Source organism: Ursus americanus, chromosome 10, assembly GCF_024610735.1.
Source record: "Ursus americanus isolate L20-20 chromosome 10, mUrsAme1.1.p, whole genome shotgun sequence".
NCBI lineage: Eukaryota > Metazoa > Chordata > Mammalia > Carnivora > Ursidae > Ursus > Ursus americanus.
Genome location: NC_142136.1, coordinates 904,931 through 932,082, shown reverse-complemented (window position 1 = coordinate 932,082; position 27,152 = coordinate 904,931). Strand labels below are relative to the sequence as shown.

At 61.0% G+C, this 27,152-nt stretch overlaps 1 protein-coding gene across 21 annotated transcripts in view; it reads left to right on the top strand.

The window, feature by feature from the left end:
* The window catches only part of MCF2L (MCF.2 cell line derived transforming sequence like), a 139,567-nt gene that overhangs the window by 111,350 nt on the left and 1,065 nt on the right, over positions 1 to 27,152 (top strand). For 10 of the 21 annotated variants that reach the window (XM_087864953.1, XM_087864955.1, XM_087864959.1 and 7 more), the window contains 26 exons: positions 69 to 188; positions 2,567 to 2,683; positions 3,159 to 3,308; positions 4,184 to 4,308; positions 5,387 to 5,501; positions 8,458 to 8,577; positions 8,845 to 9,036; positions 9,447 to 9,638; positions 10,136 to 10,295; positions 10,935 to 11,005; positions 11,204 to 11,280; positions 11,778 to 11,844; positions 12,904 to 13,019; positions 14,568 to 14,637; positions 15,628 to 15,720; positions 15,820 to 15,912; positions 16,781 to 16,906; positions 17,764 to 17,985; positions 18,245 to 18,337; positions 19,306 to 19,384; positions 19,538 to 19,604; positions 20,359 to 20,477; positions 21,795 to 21,869; positions 25,052 to 25,173; positions 26,160 to 26,272; positions 26,359 to 26,462. In XM_087864953.1, the coding sequence (XP_087721079.1) occupies positions 69 to 188; positions 2,567 to 2,683; positions 3,159 to 3,308; positions 4,184 to 4,308; positions 5,387 to 5,501; positions 8,458 to 8,577; positions 8,845 to 9,036; positions 9,447 to 9,638; positions 10,136 to 10,295; positions 10,935 to 11,005; positions 11,204 to 11,280; positions 11,778 to 11,844; positions 12,904 to 13,019; positions 14,568 to 14,637; positions 15,628 to 15,720; positions 15,820 to 15,912; positions 16,781 to 16,906; positions 17,764 to 17,985; positions 18,245 to 18,337; positions 19,306 to 19,384; positions 19,538 to 19,604; positions 20,359 to 20,477; positions 21,795 to 21,869; positions 25,052 to 25,173; positions 26,160 to 26,272; positions 26,359 to 26,462 (2,998 nt within the window). Of the gene's footprint in view, positions 1 to 68; positions 189 to 2,566; positions 2,684 to 3,158; positions 3,309 to 4,183; positions 4,309 to 5,386; positions 5,502 to 8,457; positions 8,578 to 8,844; positions 9,037 to 9,446; positions 9,639 to 10,135; positions 10,296 to 10,934; positions 11,006 to 11,203; positions 11,281 to 11,777; positions 11,845 to 12,903; positions 13,020 to 14,567; positions 14,638 to 15,627; positions 15,721 to 15,819; positions 15,913 to 16,780; positions 16,907 to 17,763; positions 17,986 to 18,244; positions 18,338 to 19,305; positions 19,385 to 19,537; positions 19,605 to 20,358; positions 20,478 to 20,690; positions 20,784 to 21,794; positions 21,870 to 25,051; positions 25,174 to 26,159; positions 26,273 to 26,358; positions 26,463 to 26,573; positions 27,130 to 27,152 lie in introns of those variants that run through there. The other 11 variants (XM_087864964.1, XM_087864966.1, XM_045772994.2 and 8 more) reach the window with 5 other exon arrangements.

The window sequence follows — 27,152 nt, the reverse complement described above, 5'->3', positions numbered from 1 at the left end:
AGCAGCAGGCACGTGAGGACCCTGGACTCAGCTGCACGTCTGCCCACGGCCCTTCTGTTCTCTTGCAGGCGTCCTTCCCAGCAAACCTCCAGCTCGTCCTGGTTCTGCGCCCAACGGGGTTTTTCCAAAGGACTCTCTCTGACCTTGCGTTCAAATTCAATAGAGATGACTTCAAGATGAAGGTGCCGGTAAGTATGTCCCGCGTCCGCTCTGCAGGCGGGACTACGTGGGTGTCACCGCTCTCTGGGCCCACGCTCGGTAATGGGTGTTCCCGGTTGGGGCCCACCCCCAGCACGGTGGGCGGACTGGCCGCGCGGACCGTCGGGATCTGCTGGTCCTCTCTCACGGTCCTTCCCTCCCTTCCGCTCCCTGGGGAGAGCACGTCCACGCTGTGCCTCAGATGGATCGCTGTGGGGGAATAGGCCTGTGGGAGAGCCACGAGTCCAGAACATTCTTACTGAACGAGGCTCAGGCTGAAAACAAGACAGTCCATAGGCAGAGCGCCATCATCAGCCTCCTAGTGAGGAATAGCCAGGCTCTGCTGCTGCCGGGACAAGACAGGGGCCAGGGAACGGGTCCAGTGTCCCCAGGCTTGCAGAGGGAACCGCCAGCGGGGTGGGTGGCCCCCGAGAGGGCACTCCCTGCCACCAGCTCCCGTCCTTGAGAACACAAGGCTGCATAAGGTCCCTTACACGGTGCCCCCAGGAAGCCTGTTTCCCGCAAAGCCTGCTGGGGTCTCGCCAGCTCCTCTGGGAGCTGCACGGGACAGGGGGCCGCCAGGCAGCGCACCCCCGCCCTGGGTGCATTTGTTCTCCAGGAAATCACTTGTTCTCTGCTGTGAAGAGGACCAGAACATACAGGGCCAGCCCCAGGCGCCTTGTAAGCTCCCGATAGTACCTACCAGATCACGTTTGCCAATCTGAGAGTCGGTGGGGGTGCTTGTCCGTGAGATCTGTACCTCTTCCTCCGTGTACAGGATGGCGGGCGCTCTGCGTGGTTGGGGCCACGAGGGAGGCGTCCCCAGCTCGTGGGCAAGTCGCACTCAGTAGCCCTGAACCACGGGCTTCGGGGTCTTGGGAAGACCGGTGCACTCACCCTTGGTAGCACCGGACGCCTTCATTTCTGACGGCCCGTTTCCTGGGGATGGGTAAGGACAGAACCACGGAGGCACCGCTGGACGCTAGTGTCCCAGCGTGAAAGCCACTGTGCCTGGCCTCCTCCAGCCTCATGACCCTCGCATGTCCAGCTTTTCCCTACGCGGGGCAAGTGAACCTTGCTAACAACAGGCTCGACACAGACGTGTCGGAGGCAACCAGACGGGGGCCTGCCCTAAGGACAGCGGCCTCCCCTGCAGATGGCACTATTGGGCCAAATCCATGAGTTCTCAAAAACGGGTTTCACAAGAATCATTGCTGGGTCTTTAGTTCACTGATCCATTTTAGATAACTCTTTAAAATCGTAGGAAACATCCTCTCAAGAATGCTGTTGTTAAAATGTGTTCATTTTGGCAAAGTGTCTGGTTTCGGTGCTGTGTGCTGACCTCGTGGTGGACAGAAAATGTTGAGAGAAACGGTCCCTACGCTTCTCTGTCGTGATGAAACACACGGGAAGCGCGTGCAGCGTTAGCCGAGACGCGGAGGTCACGAGGAAGGGGCAGGCTCTGCTCACGTGGGTGGAGAGACAGGGCTACCCGGAAGCACATGACAGTTCCATTGGAGGGACAGACAGTCCTCCCTGCCGCGACCGCTGCCCACCTCCAGGGGCGTTTCAGCCTCTTCTGCGTGAAGGTCGTGGCTCACGGGATCTCAGTGGCAGCATGGACAGTTTGGGCTGCGTTATCCTCTGTGGTGGGGCTGTCCCGTGGGGGCGGGATTCAGCAACACCCCCGCATTGTGACAATCAGAAATGTCTCCAGATGTTGTCAGGCGTCCCCTGGGGACAGAACCGCCCGGGCGAGAACCCGTGCTTTGAACTAATACGGCGTTCAGTAGTACCCAAGATGCTGTGCGATGCCGTTTTGCCTAAACCTCTCAAGCGTCTGTCCAACAGCTTACAAAGCAAGGGCTGTATCTTTATCCAGAACTCATGGGCAGAATGTCCCAGAAAGGGCGAGAGACACAGACAAGTCCTGTGGGAAGAGCTTCCCGGGTCCCACGGAAGGACACAGCCCTGACGGTCTGCTGGTGCCTGTGGTGACCCCACTGGGTTTCCGTGGGCGTAGGGATGAAACGATGTCCTTTCGGGTCCGAGTACAGCTCAGGTACCGCCAGAGGCTCCCCCCGCCATGGGGCCGAGCGCACCTGTGGGACACCCGGGGTCGGCTGTGTGCCCAGCTCTTGTCGGGACTCGGATGCCTGCCGTCGATGCTGAGATCCGTCATCACAGGCCCATTTCACACTGAGACACAGAGAGGTCAAGCAGCCCGGAAGTGGCAGAGCCAGGAGTTAAGCCCGGGTCCAAAGCCAGATGCCTCCTGTCCACGCTGCCGCCGTTAGTGCCTGGCGGGAGAGCATCGCTCTCCGTCTGCGGCGGTCTCTTCATGGGGGCGGCATCTTTCCTCCTCTAGGTCATAATGCTGAGCTCAGTACCAGAATTGCACGGTTACATCGACAAGTCCCAGCTGACGGAGGACCTGGGCGGGACCCTGGATTACTGCCACACCAGGTGGTTGTGTCACCGCACGGTGAGTCCCTCCGGCTGCTGCACGCAGGCTGGGCTGTGGGTCTCCCTCATTCTGACTTGATCCGCTGAATAGCTTTTGCATGACGGTGTTGCCTTTTCCAAAGACATGTTCCCAATAACCTCAGTTTTGTTCCCCAAGAATGAGGAGATGGTCTCAGTGGACCTCAGTCATCTGAAGAAACAACATGAGTAATAAGTTCGGGAGTGGTTTTCTCTGGGCTCAGAAACAGAACAGAAAGGAAAGCCCCTCGGGTGGGGGAGAGACAGAGCGCAGAATGACTCTGGCTGATGAGAACCCGTGTAGACAGTGCCCGGTACGTTTCTGGAGAGGTCGTGAGGCTCAGGGACCACCCGCCGATGCGGGCCCTGCCCCCTCCCCGGAGAGCCCGTGCGCTCCGCGCCAGATGCTGGCTCTCCAGGCGGCAGGAGGGCGCATGTGAGCACAGCCTGGTGATGGTGTTCTCCTTCTCCCCAAGGCGATCGAAAGTTTCGCCCTCATGGTTAAGCAGACGGCTCAGATGCTGCAGTCCTTCGGGACCGAGCTGGCCGAAACGGAGCTGCCCAACGACGTGCAGTCAACGAGCTCGGTGCTCTTCGCGCACACGGAGAAAAAGGACAAAGTGAAGGTACGTGTGGCTTCTGTGCAAGACGGGGAAGGGAAAGAGGCCCTGTGGGCATCGGGCAAGACCGACCTGAGCCATTTCAAAGGGGCGTTTTGGTGCCTGTGAGCTGTTGAGCTCTCCAAGGAGAACTGAAACGTGCTTCTTAAAAGTGGCTCGTGGGGCGCCTGGGTGGCGCAGTCCGTTGAGCAGCTGCCTTCGGCTCAGATCATGATCCTGGGGTCCTGGGATCGAGTCCTGCATCAGAATCCCTGTTCAGCGGGGAGTCTGCTTCTCCCTCTCACTCTCCTCTGTGCTCTCTCGCTCTCAAAAACATAAATAGAATCTTTAAAAATATATATTAAAAATGTGGCTCGTTGTCCGTCAGCCTGGGTGCTATGGGGTTTGAGAGCCGTCAGGCGCTAGCAGCCTCCCTCTGAGTGGTTCCTTCACTGTCCAGATGGCCGGGCTGCTCGCCAGGCGCTTCTGCTTTTTAGCACAAGCAAGGCAGGACGTCTGCCCACGGCTCCCAGACAGCAGGTGGGGGACAGTGGGCTGACCTGGGGGACTGCATCCGTAAGCCAGCCCCCCATCCTCAAGTCCCCACCAGCACCCCCGGGGAGCCTGTGCTGGGCGGGGTGTGGCTTTGGGTCAGGGCTGGCCCCACCCGCAGAAGCCCGCACACCCTTCGCTCCTGGCAGTGAGGATGCCACGGAAGCAGGCACATAGAGGTCTGGTTTCCTCCTAGTCTTTTACCTCCTCCCGCTGCCCCAAGTGACCCGTAGCCCTAGCTGTGCCCTGGCCACAGCCGGAGGAGTCTCCAGACGCCTGCTGTCCTCTGGCAGCTCTAAGGGAAACGTGGGAGTGAGCCCAGGGTGCCAGGCACTGCGCTGTCCCTGCAGGAGGACATGAGGTTGGCATTGGACGAGGGGAAGAGCATCTTGGAGAACATCAGGGAGCCTCTGGCCAAGAGTGGAGAGCAGAGCCTGAACCAGGACCAGCTGGATAACCAGACCACCGTGCAGAGGTGAGGGCCTGGGCCAGGGGTGGGAGCAGTAGGCCCTGGGCTGAGGACAGAGCAATGGGTGACCCAGGGGCCCCCATCACCTCATCCTAACGGGAAACGAGGGGACCACGCGTCCTTACCGCTGACACGCTTTTCTTCCAAACCCCAAAGAAAGCAGCTCTTCTGGAGAGGAAGCCGTCTCAGAGCGAAGGTTCTTTTCCGCAGGCATGGGGCATGTTTAAGGGAACTGGTGGCACCAGGGTCCTGCAGTTTTGTGGGGCCCTCACCCTTCCCCACCCACCGGTCTGTGCCCATCTGGCTTATGCCTTTGAGACCCAGGTCTGCTGTCCTTCAGTGGGCAGGGGACAATGTGCATGTCCTCCTTGGGCTCCGGCTGCCTGAAAGTCATGCAGACTGACCCCAGCGCCCCGGAACGCCCACAGCCCCACGCGTAGGCCAGGTCCTTGTTCGGGGAGGAGGCACCCCCACAGGAACCCAGCAGCTGGACGGCCTGCTGGCGACACCCAGCCACCACAGGCTGACCCAGGCCCAGACCAGGCAGATTCTTAAACTCTGTCCCCCCTAGGCCGCGGTTGACTCACCGGGCAGGTGTTCTGTGCCCGGGATGGGGGGGCGGCCCCAGAGGGATGCGGGCCCCATGCAGATGTGCAGTGAGGCATGGAGGAGGCTAGAGCTGACCCCAGTGTGATGCGGTAACACGTAAGGTGTCTGGCACGGCTCTGGCCTGGGAGCGGGGTCAGTGAATGGTGGCGGCTCACTGCACCCTTCCTCCCCGGACCGACGTTAGAAGTGAGAAGCCCAGACTGCTGACCTCTCAGCTTGTAACACGCTCAGCCCAGCCCTTCGCCGTGTGGCTCCTGGTGGACGCGGGCATGCCCCTGCAATCAGATGTGGGACAGCAGCCCCGGCAGGGAACGCCTCGCCATGCCTCGGAAAGGCCTCTCCTGCGGGCAGAGTTGGGCCTGCGAATCCTGCGTCTAGTGCCGGAGAGTGGTGGCGAGGGTGTAGACAGGAGGCCACTGGAGACGGAGCCCACGCCCCGTGTCGCACACCCACTCCGAGCCTGTCCCGTTCGTAGGCTCCTGGCCCAGCTGAATGAGACCGAGGCCGCCTTCGATGAGTTCTGGGCCAAGCACCAGCAGAAACTCCAGCAGTGTCTGCAGCTCCGGCATTTTGAGCAGAACTTCCGTGAGGTGAGTGGCCAGAGCAGGGGTAGCTGGCGGTGGGCACCTGGCGCTCCAGCCGCAGGAAGCCGGAGAGGTGGCCCAGATCCACCTGCCGCTGCGGGCCAAGCTGCCCAGGTGACCGTGGCAGTCGGTGGTCTCTGTCCGCCACACGGAGCCGCACGGTGGGACCGGACCTTGAAGTGTGTGGCGGGTGAGCCATTGCCACAGCAGGTTCCGCTCTCTGCCGCCGGCGTGCGTTCCTTGTGGGTGAGCCCAGGAGCTGCCTGCGTGCTCCCTCACCCAGCATGCACTTGTCCTGCGCCTGCTGTGTGCCTGGCACGGGGCCCTGGGCACACAGACCTGAGCGACCGTCCGCTGGATGCCGCAGCACAGCGGTCGCGGAAGTGACGCTCGGCCGTGGTGGTGATCGTCTCGACGGGACTCCACGGAAGCCGTTGGTCACGTGTTTACGTGAGGGAGCATGCAGAGCCGTGCCCGTGCTCTCACCCTGCCACAGAACATTTCTCCTGGTCCCTCTGGTCAGGGGGGTGGGCGGATCTCAAATGCGCGAGAAATAAGTAACGACATGGACTCCAGCGCTAACGCTGTCGAGAGGCCGCGGGTAACGGCCTGGTGAGCAGAACCAAGCGTTCCGATCCCCCCAGAGTCCTGAGATGTCACCTTTCGGGAAATATGGGATTGGTTCAGTAGCACTCACTGAGCACGTGCGGGAGCTCGGGGGCGCACGGGGAACCAGCCTCCCTGGTTGGGACCAGAGAGATAACCGCAGCCCACCAGTGCGAACAGCACCGTGGGAGCACATGCAGAAAGAACTTCGTCTCCTCCTTCGGGGAGCGGAGGCAGGCTCGCCAAACGACAGACAGACTGACGGATAGGTGTAGATTTGCGAGCAGCTGTGAAATAACGAGCCAGACCTCACGTACCCTCCAGCCGGCTTCCCCCAGAGCCACGTCTCCCAAACCACGCTCCGGATCTCAGTGCAGACACTGACGCTGACGCGGTTAGCACACGGAACATCCCGCCCCAACACAGACCTGGGTTTCCTTCTTGTAGACACGCCTCCCTCCCACCCCACCCACCCCTGCCCTCCTGAACCCACGTCCACTCCTACTCTACCCTCTCCTGGACCCCTGGCAACCACTGATCTGCTGTTTCCACATGCTGTCATTTCAAGAATGTTCTAGAAATGCGGTCATACATAGGTAGCCTTCTGGGCCTGGCTGTCTTCATGCGGCAGAATCGACGAGGGTGTTGAAAGTCCACTCTTGTTACTGCTGAGTCCTGGGGTGCAGGGAAGCCACGGTTTCACCCTTCACCTGTTGAAGGACATCTGGGCTGTTTCCAGGATTTTACTACCATAAAAATCTGTTATAGACACTCACGTACGGCTTTTTGTGTGAACGTAGTTGTCGTTTCTCTGAGGTAAGGGCTCCGGAGTGCGGGTGTGGGTCGTGGTTGCTGCATATTATCTTTCTGAGAAGCTGCTGGCCTGTTCCCGCCGCACCTGCACCTCCGTGCCCAGCGGCACGCGTGAGGCTCGGCGGCGTCATCTTTACCGTCCCGCCCGCAGCTGGTGACACGGAGCAGCCCTCCCGGCTCACCGGTCATCAGTTTATCCTCTTGGTGAAATGTCTCTACTCCCATTGTTGCCCATTTTCTGACCAGATAGTCTTGGTTTGGGTTTGGGTTTTTTACTGCTGGGATTTGGGTCCTAGTCCTGGTCGGACGTGTGGCTGGAAAATCCCTTCTTCGGTCCGCCCCTCATCTCTTCATCCTCTGACAGGGCTTTCCACACGGCAAGGGCTCTCACTTTGATGAAGTCCGATTTATCAGGGTTTTTTTAAGGATCATACTTTTGGCATCCATCCAAAATCCTGGGTCCCAAGTATGTTCTCCTAGGCTTTTCTTCCTAAAAGTTTTATAGTTCTACATTGAAGCCCTGATCCATTGTGAGTTACCTCTCGGCTACGGTGAGAATCAGGTCACGGTTCAGTTTTAGTCCCTGGGTTTCCAGGGGCTCTCGCAGCATTTGTCAAAAACGCTATCTGTTCTCCATTGGACTGGTTTTCCCCTTTTGTCAAAAATCGGTGGGGCATATCCGTCTGGGTCTGCTCCCGGGTCTGCATCCCATCCGTCCGTCCGTCTGTCGACACCAGTCTTGCTGGTTCTGGCTGTGCACTAAGTCTTGAAATCAGGTGGACCATTCCTTGCACCGCCTCCCTCTCCCCAAATCGTTTTAGGTCCTCCAGTTCCTTTGCCTTTCCACATACATTTTAAAACAATTTATCCAGATCTGCAACGTTTTCCCAGGGTTTCGATAGGAAGTGTAGTGAATCTGTATTTGGGGAGAGTCAACGTCTTTCCTGCGTTGGGTCTTGCAATCAAGGAACACAAGGTTCAGCAGTTTTCCGCAAGCCAGTCTGGTGTGCGTTCTGTCTGATTCATACTCGAGTATCTCATCTTTAAGCAGGTGTCGAGGGTGTTAACTTTGGCATTCAGGCATTCCTATGCGTACAAATACAACAGATTTCTGTATGTTTATCTAGTCTCCTGGAGCCTTGCTGAGCTCACTTATTCTGTGAGTTGTGTTGTAGAGATTTGGGGGTTTTCTACGTAGAAGATTACGTCATGTGTAAGCAGGGACAGCTTGATTCTTCCCTCGTCCATCTGTAAGGTTTTGGTTGTTTGTATTCTTGTTTCCGTGTGTCTGTGTTATGTTGCTGTCTTGCACTGGCTAACAGTAGTGAGAGTGGACGTCCTTGCCCTGTTCCCAGTCTTAGAAGGCAAGCGTTGTTCTCACCAGCCTGACAGCTGTCCTGTAGGCGGTATGACTTCTGAGTCTGTGTCCCTCTGCCCGTTTCCTGAGAAGCACCTGGCTCCTCTCCGCACCCGCCCATCCTGCTTTGGGCAGTACCTCCATACCCGACATGGGCCCGGGCCTCCTGCCCCTCCTGTGTTCCAGGTCAAAGGCTCCTTAGATGCAGCGGCCCATAAGATAGCAACCTTCACGGACGTGGGCAACAGCCTGGCGCACGCAGAGCACCTCCTGAAGGACCTCGCCAGCTTTGAGGAGAAGTCGAGCGTGAGGACTGGGATGTGGGCTGGTGCGGGCAGGGGACGGCCTGGGGGTGGTGCTCACGGCACCACCAGGGTCACTTGAGAAGGCACGGGAAGAGGGCTCTCTCGCCATCAGGTGGGGGACGTCCACGAGTGGGGGATGGCAGCACGCCCCATCCACTGCCCCCTCCCACTCTTACCCCCACCCCCACGGGTCCCTCCCAGAAAGTCGCACGCGGCTTGCTTTCACAAACACAAGCTGAGCTGTGTGTCTGGGCGGCTGTCTCCCCAGGCCTCCGTAGAGAGGGCCCGCGCCCTGTCCCTGGAGGGCGAGAAGCTCATCGACAGCAAGCATTATGCCGTGGACTCCATCCGCCCCAAGTGCCACGAGCTCCAGCACCTCTGTGACCAGTTTGCAGCCGAGGTGGAGAGGCGGCGGGGGCTACTGGGCAAGTCCCTGGAGCTGCACAGCCTCCTGGAAGCAGTAAGCCCCCCGCCCACGCCCTCCTGCTCCCAGGTGGCCCACTCCTTCCCCGTGGACCGCAGCCCCGGGCTGGAAGCTGGCCCCACGCGCCCCACGCGCTGCTGTCTGTGGGCCTTTCTCAAGCCCCAGCCAGTCACGGCTGCCCGTTTTCTAGAATTCCCTTGCCACAACTGACAGTCTTTCCAAGGCCCAAAGCCAGCCGGCGGTAAATTCCCTGCACTTTCTCTGTGTGAACGAGTCCCATCCGGGCCATGTGTGTGGCTTTGGGGTGCGCTGCAGAAGTTCCCAGAAGCGTGGCACGCCGTGGGTGGGATGGCTGGAGGGCCCGGGCACAGCATGCCTCCCAGACACGCCAAGACACCACCGCTGACGGTGCCCTCCTCTCCCTCTGCAACGCTTGGCGCCTCCAGTCCATGAAGTGGTGTGACGAGGGGATCTACCTGCTGGCCTCGCAGCCTGTGGACAAGTGCCAGTCCCAGGACGGCGCGGAGGCGGCCCTGCAGGAAATCGAGAAATTCCTGGAGACTGGTGCAGAAAATAAGATCCAGGAGCTCAGTAAAATTTACCAGGACTACGAGCCCATCCTCACCAAAGACCTGAGGGTACGTGGAGCCGGGCCTGTGCGGACGGCGGGGAGTCACTCCGGGGCGCACGGAAGAATCCCGGCGTGAGCTCTGAGAGCGTCCTGGGCAGTCGGGGGCTCAGCTCCCCCTCCTGCAGCGTCTCCCTCACAGGGTCCTTCCCCACGAGGAGCGTGTTCTTGACGGAACAGCCACTGCTGGGGGCCCTGCTTCCTGTGAGCCCTGCTGTGTCTGACACGGACCCCGGGGCCCCACTCCTGCCCAGCCAGCTGTCCGCACCCTTCCTCCAGGGGCCCGCAGACCCGTGGTGGCCTCGTGTCCCTCCCTTCCAGCTGACTCTCCTCCCAGCTTCAAGTCCCCTATTCCACAGGAGCCCCACCTCTCCCGTCCGCAGCCAGGGTGCGCGTGCAGGATTGCTGTGCGGCAGCCGTGGCACGGTGTCCCAAGTTCATGGGAGGGCATGCTGCTTAAATTGGTGGCATCTCTTACTGATGAGTCCGTACACCATGTCCCCTCAGGAGCACGTGCAGAAGGTCTTCCAGAAGCAAGAGGGAATGGAGGAAATGTTCCACCGCAGACAGGCAAGCCTGAAGAAGCTGGCGGCCAAGCAGACACGGCCCGTGCAGCCCGTAGCACCCCGGCCAGAGGCGCTCACAAAATCGCCCTGCCCCTCCCCAGGTGTGTGCCGTCACCATCCTTCCAGGCCACTGTCGGCCTTGTAAATAAAGTTTTATCAGCACGCGGCCGGTGTGTGCCGTCCACTGGCCATCAAGGGGCTCTTCCCTGACTCCAGTCTCTGCCCCAGCCAATCTGTCCTCAGTGCTGTTGCCTAAACAGTTCTCCGACTGCAGCCTAAAGCCCCCGGCGGCCCTGGCCTGTCGTGGTCTCCTCCTCGGAGGCCGAGCGCGTGGCCACGCCATTCCCTAGAGCCCCTTCTGGGGAGGTGTCCGCCTGCCGTCTGTGTCAGGGCTTTGGCGAATGTGCCATAAGCTGGTGAGACCCTGGAGAGCTGGCTCCCACCCGCCACCTTCACAGCACGCAGCATCCGTCAGAGGAGACCTTACCCCCAGCCCAGTGGCCTCTGGGCCCCGTGTGTGCACTGACCCGCCTAGCCCGGGCTCCATCTTCCTACCGCCCTGTCTCCCACCCGCCCTCCTCTGCTCCTCGTTTCCTCGGCTTTCCTTCCCCTCCTGGGGGTGCGGGGCTCACTCCGGTTCCTGCAACAGTCCCAGGCCTCCCAGCTCCCAGGTGCGGTCTGTCCCCTCCAGGCATGAGATACGAAGCCACGCCTTCCTTCTTCATTTCTTCCCAAACCAGGCAGCCGGAGAGGCTCTGAGAACAGTTCTGAGAGCAGCGCGCTCCGGAGAGGGCCCTACAGGAGGGCCAAGGTGAGGCTGCCATCCAGGCCACCCTGCCACGGCTGCTCCCCTCACGGTCCAGCCCCGCCTGGCTCCCTCTGCCCCGCCCGTGCCGTGGGACCTCAGATCCCTCCCCAGTGGGGAGTGAGGTTGGGCTCCTTGAAGTCGGGACGTAGGGCTGCCCTTCTCACATTCAGCTTAATGCACCACGTGCTCTCCCCTCCCCAGAGTGAGATGAGCGAGGGCCGGCAGGGCCGGAGCAGCTCCGCGGGGGAGGAGGAGGAAAGCCTGGCCATCTTGAGGAGGTGAGTGGCTCTGGTCCAGACATGGCAAGCGCACCCCTCAGAGCTCAGCCTTTGGCCACGGGGAGTCCGCACATCAACAGGCCCGGATCCGTCCGCGTCCGCTGCACGCGGGTGTCACGGAGTGCACACTCGGCGTGCTCCACACGGCGTGAGGATGTGCAGTGCGTCCGTCCCTGTGGCACATCCACGTCCAGAGCCAAGAAAATCTGGTTTTCTCTAGAAAAGCCTTTTGTCCCTGGATCCTCAGGCAGGATTTTGGTGATTTGAAATGGCTTGTGTCCCCCCGCTCAAGCCCCAGGTGATGAGACCGTGGGATTCACTGGAGACTGCCGTGTAGCAGTGCCCACCGCCCCTGACCGGCCCCCTGGCTCCTCTGTGCGCCACGCCCGCGGGCTGGTGCCGCTTCCCTTTCTCGACCCCTCCTCTTCCCACACCCACCCCGCGCCGGGGGTCTTCTGCCTGCGCCCCTTCTGGCTCTAACGCATCTCTGCTCACAGGCATGTGATGAATGAGCTCTTGGACACGGAGCGCGTCTACGTGGAGGAGCTGCTGTGTGTCCTGGAGGTGAGTCTCTGCCGGGGGGCGGCGCCCCTTTGAGCCTATTTACCAGCTCACCTCACACACAAAGAGAGAGGAGGGTGGCAACTTTACTCAGACGGCCGCAAGCTGGCAACAACTCACGTGTCCCTCAGTGGGACCGGGGACAAGGAGACGCAGCTGCATCTGCTCCGGAACCTGCTCCCAGTAGTGAGGAACAGAGCATGGCTGACCCTGGAGCGTGGCTGACCCCCGGAGCGTGGCTGACCCGGGAGCGTGGCTGACCCTGGAGCGTGGCTGATCCCAGGAGCGTGGCTGGCCCCAGAGCGTGGCTGACCCCGGGAGCGTGGCTGACCCCCGGAGCGTGGCTGACCCCGGGAGCGTGGCTGACCCCTGGAGCGTGGCTGATCCCGGGAGCGTGGCTGACCCCCGGAGCGTGGCTGGCCCCAGAGCGTGGCTGACCCCGGGAGCGTGGCTGACCCGGGAGCGTGGCTGACTTGGGAGCGTGGCTGACCTTGGAGCGTGGCTGGCCCCGGAGCGTGGCTGACCCCGGGAGCGTGGCTGACCCGGGAGCGTGGCTGACTCGGGAGCGTGGCTGACCCGGGAGAGTGGCAAGAGCAGGAGGAGTCAAACAGGACTGTGTGTGATTCCCGTAAAGGAATAGCTGAGCCGCCTGGTCTGGGTGGAGGAGCAGAGTGGAGGACTTGGGGGCTGTTCAGGAAGGTAGGGGGCCTGTGGGGACTGGAATGTTCTGGATCTTGGTCTGGGTGGTGGTTACAGGAGTGTAGACATTTAAATGAGTCTTCAAGGAGCACGCATAAGATTTCTCTCCTTCATAACAATTAAATGAGTTTTAAGAGGTTGAAAGGCAAAGGATGGAACCCCCACAACCCGTGAAAGACGCGCTGTCTTGGTTCACTCACGTTCTGTGGTGCTCGTTGTCAGCGCTGTCATCTCAGAAATGGCCGGTGAATAGATAAGGGGGATTCACTCTCTAAACCCCGAGTGGTGTCACCTACCTGCTCGCAGCCCACAGCACCCGTCCCAGAGCCCGGCGTCCCTCCCAACCTCCCCCCTCCTCTGCAGGGCTACGCAGCGGAGCTGGATAACCCGCTCATGGCGCACCTCGTGTCACCAGGCCTCCAAAACAAGAAGGACGTTTTGTTTGGAAACATGGAAGAGATTTACCACTTTCATAACAGGTCAGGCCCTCCTCTGACCACACCTGTGCGGTGGGGTCTGCCTCCGAGACCACCGCCCACAGGGAGCTGGACCACGCACAGGCCCTGGGCTGCGGCCTGCGGGTGGACAGCATATCTTCCTTCTCCCAGGGGACAGGCTCTCAGGGGCTGCCGCGGAGCAGTGGGCTCAGGTGGGAGGCGCCCGCCGGGCCATTACAGGTGGCCCATCCCCCCACCGGGAAGCACTGGGGCTTTGAGGACATAGGAGCGGCCCCCACTTCTGCCCGGCTGGCAGCGGCTGGCCCCACTCAGTGTGTACATTTGGCCCTTTGGGGTGGCACCAAAGCCACAGCACTCAGCAAGGCCCGTTTTGTTCCCAAGCTCGTCCTTGAAAAGGAGGCAACGGCAGACCTTCCTGCCCTGCCTCTCCTCCCCTTGCAAAGGCGTCTGCGGCTGCCATGGCTTTGGGGGAAGTAGGAACAGTGCTCCTGCAGCCTCCCACCCTTGGGTCCTCATTGTGGGGAAGGACGTGAGGAGGTGATGCGGGATGCACGGGGGGGCAGTCGGACAGACAGCACGCACCCGTGTGTCCTGAGAAAGCCTCTTCTGGGCTTGTGGGGGCGATTGGGACTTCTGTCTGACCACATGCTCTCAGCCTTGGTCACTAGCCTCTGTCACCCACTCGCTTATAGACGAGGCACCAGTCTGCCACCAGAGCCCCCGATCCCTCCCTCTCCACGGAGGGGGCACGGATCCGGTGGCCCGGTCCCTCAGCGTCCTCGGCTCGGGCCAGGCCTCGGTGCTGGGCCGCTGGCGGCTCGAAGCTACAGTACTTGTGAACTGACCCCGGGGAGCGCTCCCTGGAGGCGGGGTCGAGCCCAGGCGCCACAGTGCGCACACAGCATGGGCAGAGCTCACCGGGTATGGGCGGGGCTCTCACAGTGGGACCTGCCTCCTCGTCCCTGTCCTAACTTCTTTTTTTTTTTTTTAATGTTTTTTTATTATATTATGTTAGTCACCATACAGTACATCCCCGGTTTCCGATGTAAAGTTCGATGAATCATTAGTTGCGTATAACACCCAGTGCACCATGCAATACGTGCCCTCCTTACTACCCATCACCGGTCTATCCCATTCCCCCACCCCCCTCCCCTCTGAAGCCCTCAGTTTGTTTCTCAGAGTCCATAGTCTCTCATGTTTCATTCCCCCTTCTGATTACCCCCCCTTTCTTTATCCCTTTCTTCCCCTACTGATCATCCTAGTTCTTATGTTCCATAGATGAGAGAAACGATATGATAGTTGTCTTTCTCTGCTTGACTTATGTCCTAACTTCTGTGGGAACACCAGCGACCTGAAGCGACCCGTGGAGGGGCCAGGTCTGCTCCAACCCGAGTTTGCTGCAGCAGGGCCCCCAAGAGTGCCTGGCCTGGGCTGCAGGGCCCTGCTCACAGTGTCCTGACCGTCCAGAGTTAGAAATAAACGTGACCTGGGAAATCATGTCTATTCACGTGACTGGTGTTTCCTCCGGGTTGCTCTTCATGTGACCTAAGGCGAACTTGCTCTGTCTAGAATATTCCTGAGGGAGCTGGAAGACTACACAGACTGCCCAGAGCTGGTTGGAAGGTGTTTCCTGGAACGGGTATGTGTTTTCTCAACGTGCGCTTTGCCGTGCCTTCCTTGTTAAAATTACTGCATAAAACAATCATGACGTGACACCGTATCACGGTCTCCTTCTAACCCACTGAAATCACAAAGTGCGTGCTCCTGGTCTGCCTGACTCCGTTTTATCTAAAGCCCCATCACTGGTTCAGAAGAGCCAGACTTAGAAAGCATCTGTCTTGATTGCACACGTCAGACCTTGCAGCTGAACTTAGCCGAACTTCCTCGAGCTGCTGCCTCCGTCTGGCCTTGCCCCGATCACCAGCCCTCCCGCACGAGGGGGCCTGGGTCGGGTCGCCTCCCTTTCCTCCTTGACACGGCTGACATCCAGCTCCTTCCGGGGCTGGGAGAAGCGGTGGGAGCAGGACGGGGCGCTCCTCTCAGGCCCATCTCCATGCGCTGCGAGCTGATCCACATGGAAACTGTAGCTGAGCTGAAGTCATTTTCACAATGTAATAGATGGCGGTCAAGACACGTCAGCATGACTTGGGGTCGAGAGTCAGAAGGAAGGAGGAGGAGCCGTATCTCTGCTCCGACTCCGTCTGGTTGCTGGTGATGCTTCTCGGTGCTGTTTGAGAGCTGGGGGGAGGAGTCATGCTGGAGATCAGTGGTTCTCAAAGCGGGTGCCCTGGCCGGCAGCATTAGCATCCTGGGATCTTACTGGAAATGCAGGTTCTCAGGTCCCAGCCCACACCTGCCGAATCAGAACCTCCAGTGGCATTCTGTGTTTTAACAAACGTTCGGGCAGCTCCGTGCACACGCACGTTTGAGCACCCAGCTCTTTCTTGAGAAAGTTAGCACTGATTTTAGTCCGTTATTCTCATGGCAAAAGGCCAGCGGTGTGGTGCTGGTCTGTGTAAAGGAGGGGACTGAGGAAGCCCCAGAGTGAAGCCTGTGGGTTTGTTACGCGGCGTGGGAGATGGAGGAGAGGAATGGGCTGCGCCCCTGACGCACTCTGTCCCCGGGGCAGATGGAGGAGTTCCAGATCTACGAGAAGTACTGTCAGAACAAGCCGCGCTCCGAGAGCCTGTGGAGACAGTGCTCCGACTGCCCCTTCTTCCAGGTGTGTTTGGGGGCCTCCTGAGGAATGCGCGGTCTCCCTCCCAGTGCACTCGCACACAGGGACTGTGAGGCGGTCTCAGTGGGCGTTCTGGCCTTGCAGGAGTGCCAGAGAAAGCTGGACCACAAGCTGAGCCTGGACTCCTACCTGCTCAAGCCGGTGCAGAGAATCACCAAGTACCAGCTGCTGCTCAAGGTGGGCTGCCCGCCCGGCCGGCCGGCCCCCCAGCCCCCCGCCCCGCTGCCAGCCCCCCCCCGCCGCCACGCCCTCCCGGCCTTGCACCCCCCGCCCCCACTGTGCCCGTCCCACCCCGCCTGCCCCCCACCCCTGCTCCCGCCACCATGCCCGCCAGGCCGCCAGCCCCTCTGTGCCGCTGCCATGCCCACCTGGCCCCCCCCAGCCCCCACCATGCCCTCCCAGCCTCGCACCCTCCCCAGCCCACCGCTGTGGCCGCCCCCAAACACCACCGTACCAGCGCCACCTTCCCCCTCTGAGGGGGCCCTGGCTCGTCGCAGACCTTTGTGGAGCGCCTACTGTGGGCCGGCCATTGTCGGGGGGCCGCGGACACAGACGCAAACAGTCGGGCAGACCCTGCCCCGTGGAGCACATGCTCCAGGGGTCTCCACACACACACCCTGGGCTGTGCGCCCACACGCGGTCCTCCCTGCAAGGCCGCCTGTGTCCAGCCTCCTTTTCGGTCCCGAGTGAGCGAGCCAGTGGACACACGGATGCCCTTAGCTGTCATGGGTTTGGAGGTGTCGGGTTCAAAAGGAAAGAGTGACGGGTCTAGGAGCGGGAAGATGTGAGCCACAGGAGGGGCACTCGCACTGGGGAAGCCTGGCCGAGTGTCCGGCTCGGGGGGCATCCCTGTCCGCAGCACCTGGCAGGACCGCTGGGACAGGCAGGGTATGGGGGGTGGCTTTCTGAGCTGCCATGAGGCCTGCACACTGGGCCGAGCACACAGGAAGCCATGCTACGTGTCCTGAGGGTCCACGAAGGCACCCAGGGCCGGAGCGGAGGGTCCCGTGTCCCGCGGGTGTGTGAACGCATCCTCGTCCCCCAGGAGATGCTAAAATACAGCAAGAGCTGCGAGGGGGCCGAGGACCTGCAGGAGGCTCTGAGCTCCATCCTGGGCATCCTCAAGGCTGTGAACGACTCCATGCACCTGATTGCCATCACCGGCTATGACGTAAGGGCCTCCCCGTCCCCCTGCGGAGCCTGGTGATGATCCTCCTGCCGTCAGTGCAGAGCTGTGCCCGGGAGTGTCCATGTGCATGCGCGTCCCTGCAGTCTGGCGGGAACCCGGGTCTGGCTGGCGTCTGGGGCAGGCCCGGGGCAAACGGACCCCCAGCTCGGAGCGAGCCGCAGACGGCAGAGCACCAGGGAGCCTTCACCCTCCAAGCTGCACGTTGGCCCAGAAGCCCCGAGGGTGGCGGTACTAGGGCTGATCTGTGTTTGCCGCCGCTGGTGGGCTGGGGACAGGGGACCAGCGGGCGTGAAGGTCAGACTCTGCCTTTTCTCGTGCACCTGAATTAGGTCAGCTCACTCACTTTGTTGCCTCTCTGTAGGTCCATTCACACTCACCCTGTGTTTTTGAATTTAATAGGTTTTATTTTTAGAGCAGTGTTAGACTTGGAGCAGAACGGGGGAAGGCACGAGGACCTCCCACACGCCCCTGCACCCCCATGCACCCCCAGGTCCCCACACCCAGCAGGTGGTACCTTATTCACAGGGGTGAGCCTCGGCTGGCCCATCCTCTCCACCCCGAGTCCAGAGTGTGCACCCGAGGGTTTGGCAGGTGTGCAATGAGTGCCCTGTATCCACCGGTACGGGGTCGGACAGAGGGGCTCCGCACCTCAAAAGCCCCCGTGCTCCGCCTGTCACCCTCCCCCAACCCCCGGCCACCCCCAACCCCTTTCCTGCCTCCACAGTTCTGCCTTTGCCCATACGTTAGGTAGCGGGGGTCCTGCAGGACGCAGCCCTCTGAGGCGGGTTTCCTCTCCTCGGCGACATGCACATAAGGCCCCACGTTCGTTCTGGGCTTAGGGGAACCTGAGTGACCTGGGGAAGCTGCTGATGCAGGGCTCCTTCAGCGTCTGGACGGACCACAAGAAGGGCCACACCAAGGTGAAGGACCTGGCCAGGTTCAAGCCCATGCAGAGGCACCTCTTCCTGCACGAGAAGGCCGTGCTCTTCTGCAAGAAAAGGGAGGAGAACGGGGAGGGGTACGAGAAGGCCCCTTCCTACAGCTACAAGCAGTCCCTGAACGTGAGTGAGGCTCCTTCCCCACAGCTGCTGACCCTACGGGGGGAGAGGGCCACCAGTCGAGGTTCTAGCAGCTGCGGCCACGCCGCACACCACTCATATCTTCAGGTGTGGGAGTCTGGGACCCCTGGCATCCTCAGCCCCCACCCCAAAACCGCTTCCAGCATTTTGACGATGCACCGACCCCTTTGAAAGATGGGGGGGGGGGCGTGCTTTCATCCCGCGCTTAGCAAACCTCTGTCTCCCTGCTTTGCGTGGTCAGATGGCAGCCGTCGGCATAACAGAGACCGTGAAGGGCGATGTGAGGAAGTTTGAGATCTGGTACAATGCCAGGGAGGAGGTATACATCGTACAGGTAGGGCCCCACTCTCTTCCGGGCCGGGCGTCGGGGACTCGTCGGGTCTCTCTAGCGAGGGCTGGCGTCTGGAAGCTTCTGTGGAGCTTAATCTCCCAGAGGCCGTGTAAGGGCACCGCCCTGAGCTGGACCCAGGAGGATGTACAGGGAACCACAGTTAGGGTACACGAAGGGCAGGTCCAGGAACACAGGCTCTGGGGGCACAGCTAGCCTGGGCCATGTTACGCACATGACCAGTGTGTCCTTGTCCTCATGGCCCCCACCGTGCTGGTGAGGGCAGGGGGTGGTAGGGCTGTGAGTGAGCCCTGAGGACGTGACCCCCTGTCCCCGGGGCCCTGTGATGGGGTCGGCCAGCACACGGGACAGGCCTCTTCCGGTTGCCTCCACGCTCGGACATGCGATGGCCATGGTGTGCTGCCCCAGCACGCACACCAGCACGGCAGGCCCGCAGCAATGGCACCCGGCTCCGGCTCGGGCACCAGGCCGTGGGAGCTGCCGGGACGGCGGCTGGCACTCTGGCCTTCTGCAGGCCCCATCTCCAGAGCCCGGCTGTCACTGACCTCTGGCCGCACACGCTGTACTGAGGCAGGATGGCGGCCGGCTCGTCTCACGTCCTCAGAGTTTAGACTCTGCCTTCAGAATTTCAGACTCCCATCTTCCTTGTCATAAAAAGATGCCATGAGCCACTTCCCAGAGAAACATGTTCTCAAAGGGCAGTTTGTGCCCCAGGGTTTCCACTGTGTCAGACGCCAGTGAGGGTGGGAAGGGGCAGGCCGGGCAGTCAGCCCACCGCCTGCGTTGTGCTGTGCCTGTGGGGCCGTCTCAAAGCAAGGGGACCGTCTGTCGCCGCCTCCTTTCTCTCGTTGTCCATTCCTAAGAAGTTCCGCAGAACCTTCCAGAGTAAGAGGTAAAGCGGTGTCTTTAGGGAACGTGTGTCCTCACCTCCTGGCATTCCTTCCCGGCCTCAGGCACCAACCCCTGAAATTAAAGCCGCGTGGGTGAATGAGATCCGCAAAGTGCTGACCAGCCAGCTGCAAGCCTGCAGAGGTAGGAGCCGCTGCGGCCACGAGCTGCTCTTGGCTTTGGCTGTAGGCACATTTTTGCGAACGTCCAAAGCAACCTCCACATTCTGAGGTCTGGGTGGTGCTGCCGCGTGGGGGGTAAAGTGGGTCAGCCGGCTCCGTGTGTCCCTTCCCGCAGAAGCCAGCCAGCACCGCGCGTTGGAGCAGTCCCAGAGCCTGCCTCTGCCCACGCCGTCCAGCACCAGGTGAGAGAAACGCGCCCGCGTCTCCAGTCTGGACGTGGGCAAGTGGGAGTGCGCACGCGCCCCCCACGTTCTCACGGCCGGTTACCCGAATGTCCTTACTGGGGGTTCGGGTCACTTTGGGTTTGCCTGAAGGCCCCGGGAGAGTCCTCTGGCGTTGCGTGCTGGGGGGTCCGTCCCCGCGGGCCGGCTTCAGGGACCCGTGTCTCTGGCCCCACCCCCTGGCAGAGGCCAGCTGTGGCCATCTCTGATTGTTTTCCGTCTGCGGGTTATTTCCTGTTACAGTCAGCACAGGACGTGCTGCTGGTGAAGGTGACAGCCGCCATGTTTCCGTGACGGTCACGCCTCAGGGACAGGGACCGTCGGGGGCCGAGGCGCAGAGCCACGCTGACACACCGGCCTCACGCTGGCTTCGTCGTACCTTCTCTGCCCTTAGCTTTCCTTTGTTACTGTATGCGTTCTCCGCGGCTCTGTTACTTTATTTCTCCTGTTTCTGCTGAAAGCCACATCTAGTCGTTGGTGGGACAGGATATGGTCTAAGCACATAATCCGCAGAGTGATAGTTTGGAAAGAGAGAGACTGCCCTCCCCAACTCAGAGAAACCACCACCACCTCCTACTCCACACCCAGCATGTGGCCCAGAAGTGCTTGAAGGACCCGTGGGACCCAGGGACGGCTCAGCCTCATGCGCAGGGAGGGCTTCCAAAACTAACAGGCAACATTCTACTTCTTTTTTTGGTATGTGTGACGTCATTAGTCCCTCAAAAGGGAACACGAGAAACATCAAGAAGTTGGAAGAAAGGAAGACTGACCCCCTGAGTCTGGAAGGATACGTGAGCTCCACGCCGTTGCCGAAGGCCCCTGAGAAGGGCAGAGGTGGGTGGCTGTGCCGGGATCTGTGTCACGGGTGTCAGAGCAGGTGTCCGGGACGCACAGACCTCTGCCTGCACAGCATGCTGGGACCTCACAGAGAAGCCCTCTTCCTCGCAGCCGGGGTGCCCCAGAGGACACCCCGAGTGACCTGACGTGTGTCTCCGAGCCCCGCGGGCTGCGGCCACCCCCACACCGTCCCTCTCTCTTCCTTTGTAGATGACACGGTCACTAGCTCTACCTCAGAAAGCTCCGCGCTTTCCAGAAAGCGCTTTACTCTGCAGGGCTTTGCTAACCTCAAAGGTCAGAAAGGTAAAAGGCACCCGCCTGCCATCCGTGCTGTGGACGTGTCCCTCACCGTGGTGGCGTGTTTGTCATCCATTCGTGTGGTGCTCATTCGTGTAGACGGCTGTGGCATCACCACGTGCAGCCGCCCAGCTCTCCCCACTGAACCGCGTGTCCTCCTGGCGCTGGCGTGTCCGTGGCACACACAGCCCACGTTCTGTCGGTGGGGCCTGTGGTTTAAAAAGGCGGAAGCTGGCTTTTCCAGCGAAGGCTTGTTCAGAAAATGGAGTTGTCACTTGCTTTTCTTGGTGCAACTCCTCCCGCACCACCCTCCCCTTTCCTGCTCGGTCCTGTTCGTGCTCATGGGTGTCACCCTTCTGCACGGCACTCCAGTGCTGGTGTCGCCTGTCTCCAGGGCCGGTCGCTAGTGCACAGGGCGCAGAGAGACTCCCTCGCATGGGAATCTCCAAAAGCGGGACCGCCTTCCAGTGCGGCTTGGCGGTGAACCGCGTGGAGGGAAGTGCACGCAGGTAGCTTAGGGAGCCCGTGCTGAAGGTCCCGGAAGATCGTTACAAGACTCCCCACCTGCGACTAAAAGCCGGTTTTCACTGGTCCAGAAAATTGGACAGTTTTGTTTCAATTTATAAGATAGTGTTAAGTTGGCCTCAAACTTCAAAAAAAAAAAAAAAGGAAGGGCACATTCTGGCGCTATAGACTTGGCTAATGAGCGCAGCAAGTATGCACCCTCTGTGTACTTTCGTGCAGAATTAAGAAAACGCACCGACGCGTGGCCCCTAGAACGAGGGTACCGTCTCACGTCCTCCTGCTCTCCGGGGCTCTCCTGTCACCTGCACAAGGGACCCCTCCGCTAGCTTCATTCTGTTCGCAGGAAGCTGCTGTGTGCACCAGTGGAGATGAGCCCGTGGGTGTCTGTGTCCCATCCCAGCACGATCTCTGCTCCTCACGCTCCCTCCACGCCCTGCGTGCAGCTCCTCACGCTTTCTCCTGTTGTATTCTTGCCTCTTCCTCCTTCTGCAGCTTCTCCCACCAGCCCTGACAAAAGAGCTAAGCGACACGAAGTAAAGAGCGACCCAACGCCGTTTGGTTTACGAGGTAGAGTGGCCCCACCTTCTGAACGTAGCTGGCCTCCATCTACCCATCCGGTTAGGGACACTGCCTTGTCTTTTCTCGCCACCGAGGACACAAAACAAAATAGGTCTCTCCTAGCCAGGAGCAAATGCATTGTTTTCTCCAAAAGCATGGTGCTCTGGCGACAGACACCGTGATGACAGCACCCTTCTCAGCTGGACTCTGGCCGGGTCTGCCCAGAACCTACAGAACCCCTCAGGGGCCACCAGTTAGAGGCTGCCGATGCCTGGTCAGCATGCAGGTTGGGGTGGGCTGTTAGAGCTACTGTGCAGGCTGCGGGGCACCCCGTCCTCAGGCCCCTGAAGCGCCGGCCCCTCCCCTGCGTCACCGGTTGTCCCGAAGCTTTTTGGTGGGAGCACAGCTGTCAATGGGACCGTGCCGACCCCCCATCTCATGGGAGGATGACGGGCTGTACAGACAGGTGGAGCCAAGCTCCATACTGGACCTCAGGCTTCTAGCTTTTGCTCCTCATATCACAAGGGTAAAGCACACCCCCCCCCCAAAATCCAAAGACCCTCCTTGGCCAAGGCTGAGGGTTTGAAGTTTGCAGGGAGGGATTCACAAAGTGAATTTTCCAACAATTGTGAAGGTTCCCAAGGGGTGCGGGTGGCCTCACAACCCCCAGGACCACTCAGGGTCACCCAGCACCCTCGGCCTCGAGCACAAGGCTGTGCGCCCGGGACCCAGACGGCAGCTCTCCACCTGCCCCCCCGTGACAGCTCGAGGCCAGCAGCTTCCCACGCCTTCACGTGGGCGGGCAGCGCCCGGAGGCCGCCGCTGGGGTCCCGGGGCCTGTGACAGGGGTCACTTCTCCGTTGACAGCCTTGTTTTCTACTTAAGGCCTTGAGCATGGCCCTGGCTGACTTCCTTTGTACAGGACGCTGGTGAAGGGGCTTGAGCCCCACTGTGGCCACTTGCCCGCGGTTCCTACCGCCTTTCAGCCAACTTGTGTCTCCACGCCTGGGTTTGGAAGATGAGGCGGCTTCGCAAGGTCACCACAGATGTGACCTGAGCCTGGTGCCTGGGGCCCCCGGCCAGTCCCCCTCCCGTCCGCTCCCCTCCTCCCCGTTGCCCACTGAATGGCAGACGACAGTGAGCCGCTGTCTCCTGGGCACTCTCGCAAGTGCTTCCTCGCTTGCCGCCTGAGAGGCTTCATCTGCCCTTCGTTTTGCTCAATGTCAATATCAGGGACTATTTTGTGGAGAACAGAGGGGAGCGTGTTCATGGCCACCTTGGTGTAATGTCCTACAAATGCCCTAACATCTGCGTAGATCAAGGGGTGCCGTCTGTCTGGGTTTGTAACACTTATGGTTCCAAACACGTGTCTCCTCGCCCCACGGTCGGTGCCTGAGGCGCGTTGGCCCTCGGTACCTTCCTGACGCCCTTGTCACGCGGTTTTAACGCGGGGATGCTGCTCGAGCCTGGTAAAGAAGCTTTCCCCAGGGAAGGGAGCACCACAGGCCCATGGCTGCTCTGCGCCTAGACACCCTCCTTTCTCTGCGGCATCTGTGGGCAGAGCGGTTGGAGTTTCCCATCACATGCGAGGTCTGTTGGCGGCGCTGCCGTCCGGCCCGTAGGAGTCTCCAGGCAGAACAGGGTGGTCTTTCTGTGCTCAGGGTTCTCAGACACATCTGCCTCTATGTTGCCAGGAGCCCCATGTCTGGCGGTGGGCTGCCATGGGGAGACCTCCTCAGACAGGCTGCCTGGTGCTACGACCCCAAGACCCCCCACTGCCTGTGCCCCATCTGCCCTTTCCACACCACACACACCCCCAGACGAGCCAGGGCGCGCATGGCTGGGGGCTTGCAGCGGAAAACCCCGGTGCCCCATCCCTGCACAGGCGCCAGCCCACTGCCACTCGCCCTGAGACAGCCGGGCTCAGGGGCTCTCCAGACGCTGGGCCTGCTGGCGTGGACAGGGCTCGTGCGGCTCCAGGCACCTCTGCAGCTCTCACGCTCTTCCTTCTGGGCTCAGCCCTGCTGGCTGAGGGGAGCTCTAGGCCTCAGCTCCCTTCCTGTGATGATGAGACTCCCGGCGCCCATTTAGCACAAGTGTTTCATGGCCAACTTGAAACACCACAGGCCTCGGGGACAGGCCTGTCCAGCAGCTTGTGCCTATGCGGCCCCGCCTCATAGAGGGGAGCGAGCCCTTCGTTCTCGGGGAAAGCACGCTTCCCTCCAGGCCACAGCCGGTGAGCAGTCTTCCCTCCCAGAACCGCTGGCCTCCCGCCACAGTGCCGCCGACTCCAGGCGGTGCCCGTGGTCCTCAGGCCACAGGAGTGGCTCCCGCCTGTCTCTTTACTGCTGGTACTCACTGTGTTCAGAATCGGGAATCCATCATCTCCCGTCTCCCCTCAACTTGCTTGCATTCTCCCCAAAATTTCCTCCAGATGGGAAATATAGGTGTTATTCTTTAGGGCTGCCCTGCAGTGGAAACACTAGCGAGGGGCTATGGGCGCATTTTATAAAGTCCCCGGGAAGCTCTGTCCCCACACGTGCTGCCCAGCGCGCTCTGGCTGGAGCTCGCGCAGGCAGCGGCCTGGGCTGGAATCCCAGCCTCGCCGCGTGGCCGCAGAAGCTCAGAGGCAGGATTTGTGTCTGTATGCGGTGTCTGCGGGCCTGTGCTGTGAGGGTCACGGCGCCCTTACCTCACGGGCCGGACGGTGCCAGTACGGGGCCCGCGGGGCGTGGGCGGCTGCCATGAGGACGGGTTCCCCAGGAGGCCTGATGCGTGCTGCCGCTCCAGGGCGAACGGCAAACTCCTTCCCTCCGGTGGGGTTCGCTCCAGCGCGGGTGGGCGCTGGCGTCTCCAGCTAGTGGTTATTCGGGGTCTCTGTGCTCCCGGGACCGCAGGCGGGGGTGTCGCGGCAGAGCCTGCAGGGTCACCTCCCTGAGGGGCTGGGGTCATTGCTTCGCCTGGGCTGGCCTGGCAACGGAAGTGGGTGCTCTGGGCCCTGTAGCCCCGTACTGTGCACAGCGGGGTCACGCGTGTCAGCAGGCATTCCGGAGGTCCGCTGTGTGTCCAGCTCCGGGGGAGGGGGCAGGCCCCTCCGGGCGGCACGTTACAGGGTCATGGGCATTGTGCAGACCACCTTCAGACAGGCTTGTGGTAGTGGGTGGTCCTCACTGGAGCCTGTTTCCTCTCAGGTTGGAGCAAAACGTCTCAGCCCTTGGAGGCCCCTGAGGACAACGACGGCTGGTCCAGTGCCGAAGAGCTGATTAATTCCTCGGACGCAGAGGAGGAAGGCAGAGTGGGCCCCAGGAAGCTGGTAACCTTGGGTCCCCTCGGGCCGTCAGTCCGGCACGGCTGGCCCCTGGGCGGGAGGGCTCCAGAGCGCGACCACGGTGGTGCCGTGGCTCTCGTGGCCGTGGGGGGGGGGTGCCGGGTCTCGCTGTGGCTGTGTGCCCACCCGCCTCCACCATCAGAGCCCTGCCAGACGGGCTCTCCCGCAGAGGGGACGGAGCACACCCCCCCAGGGAAGGGGAGTGCTGTCAGCAGTGTCCGCAAAGCTGTGCGCACGGCTCTCCCTCACTTTAGAGAACTCCACCATTCGAGTGCGGGTTTGCCTTCTCAACAGGCCCATTCTCTAACACAAGCCGCAAGGAGAAGCCGTTCACGTATGAATCGTCAGAGTCAGGGTTATACCAACAGATGCTTAGTGCGTGCCTGGCGCCACCCTGGTCCAAGTTCCAGGGCTCCACGCGACAGAACTTCGTCCGCGTGAACGTGCTGTGCGTACGCTGGGTGCCAGGCACTGTCTAGACACCAGACACAAAGTCTCCACTCTCACAAGAGGCAAAGTAAAAGGTAGTAAAATACAGGGCACGTTAGGTGAGGACGGCGGCCGTCTCACGCGGGAGCCGAGGAGGGGAGGTCGTTCCGGGAAGAGGCAGCAGCAGGTGCAGAGGCCCTGGGGCTGAGGGCTGTGTCTCGGAGCGTGTGAGGCCGGCCGGAGCAGAGGCCTGCTGCAGCGAGGCCGGACCACCAGGCGTGAGTCGGGAGCGCTTCGCGGGTTGGTTAGGGTTTGTAACGCGGCTGCAGTGAGAGACTTGGCCTCTTCTCACGACCAGGAGCTCTTCCCCAGTTAAGGTGACAGTCCTGTCAAAAGCCCCACAAACAGCAGGGCCCTGACGAAGCGCTCGTTGTCCTTCTCCTGTGGCTTGCAGCGGACAGCCGGACAGCCGCGGTGGCCTCACTCGGTGCCTGGGGCGGCAGACCGAGCTGTGTTTGATATGCCGCGTCCCCCGCCACCAGGTTCCAGGAAGGTACACGGTGGTGATGGGCGACGAGAAGGGAAGCCCAGAGGCGCTTGCTGTGAGAAGCGGGGACGTGGTGGAGGTGGTCCAGGAGGGTGACGAGGGCCTTTGGTAAGATACCGGAGGTGGGCTCACACCCAAGACGCCCGGGGGGGGGGCACGCAGCCGGAGCCCTGACCAGCCCACGCCCCTTTCAGGTATGTCAGGAACCTCACCTCCAGCAAGGAGAGCTGGGTGCCGGCCAGCAGCCTGTCCACACTCCTCAGCACGTCCGGCTCGGCTCAGTGCCTGAGCAGCTCAGGTAAGACCCCTGCCCCGTGTGGGCCGCACCCCGAGCCCGCGGGGTTCCGCAGCCGTGAGCTTGAGTGTCCAGATGCAAAGCCGCACCCATTCTTGCCTGGTTTTCCTGCAGAGTCCAGTGCGGGGTCCACCCTGCTGAGCGCCTCCTCCAGTTGCAGCGAGAGCTGTGGGGCCCCCCTCTCAGACCTCCAGGGGTAGCGCCAGGCCGTGCAGGACAGCACCCTGCGAGCCTCTAAGTTTTCCTTTGCTTGGGCTTGCTTAGTTTGGTGAGGGGACGGTGCTCTAAGACCCTGGGGAAGGAGGACCCTGGCAAGACCCCAGCGAGGAGCCGCCGCTGCCCACGGAACTTCGAGGTGCAGACGCAGGGGCTGCAGAGGGAAGGTTCTGGAAGATTCTGCCCTGTGGCCTCCACGCTAGGACCACCCCCAACGAGGGTGCAGAAGCCAGTTCCATGGGAAGGCCGAGGTACACTGAGCTTCCCGGGAAAACCAGGACGGACGGAGGGCGGCCAGCCGTCGCAAGGAACCCGTCCCAGCCGCTCTGCTTGGTTCCGGGTGTTTCCAGTCTGGTGCTTCCTGCAGGAATAGGCATGTTGTGGGAGTGACAAGTCCGCTGACCCAGCAGCTTGGTGGGGGGACTGTTTTGTCTTTTACAAGTTTTTTTTTAAAGCAGGGATTAATTCCATGGCCAT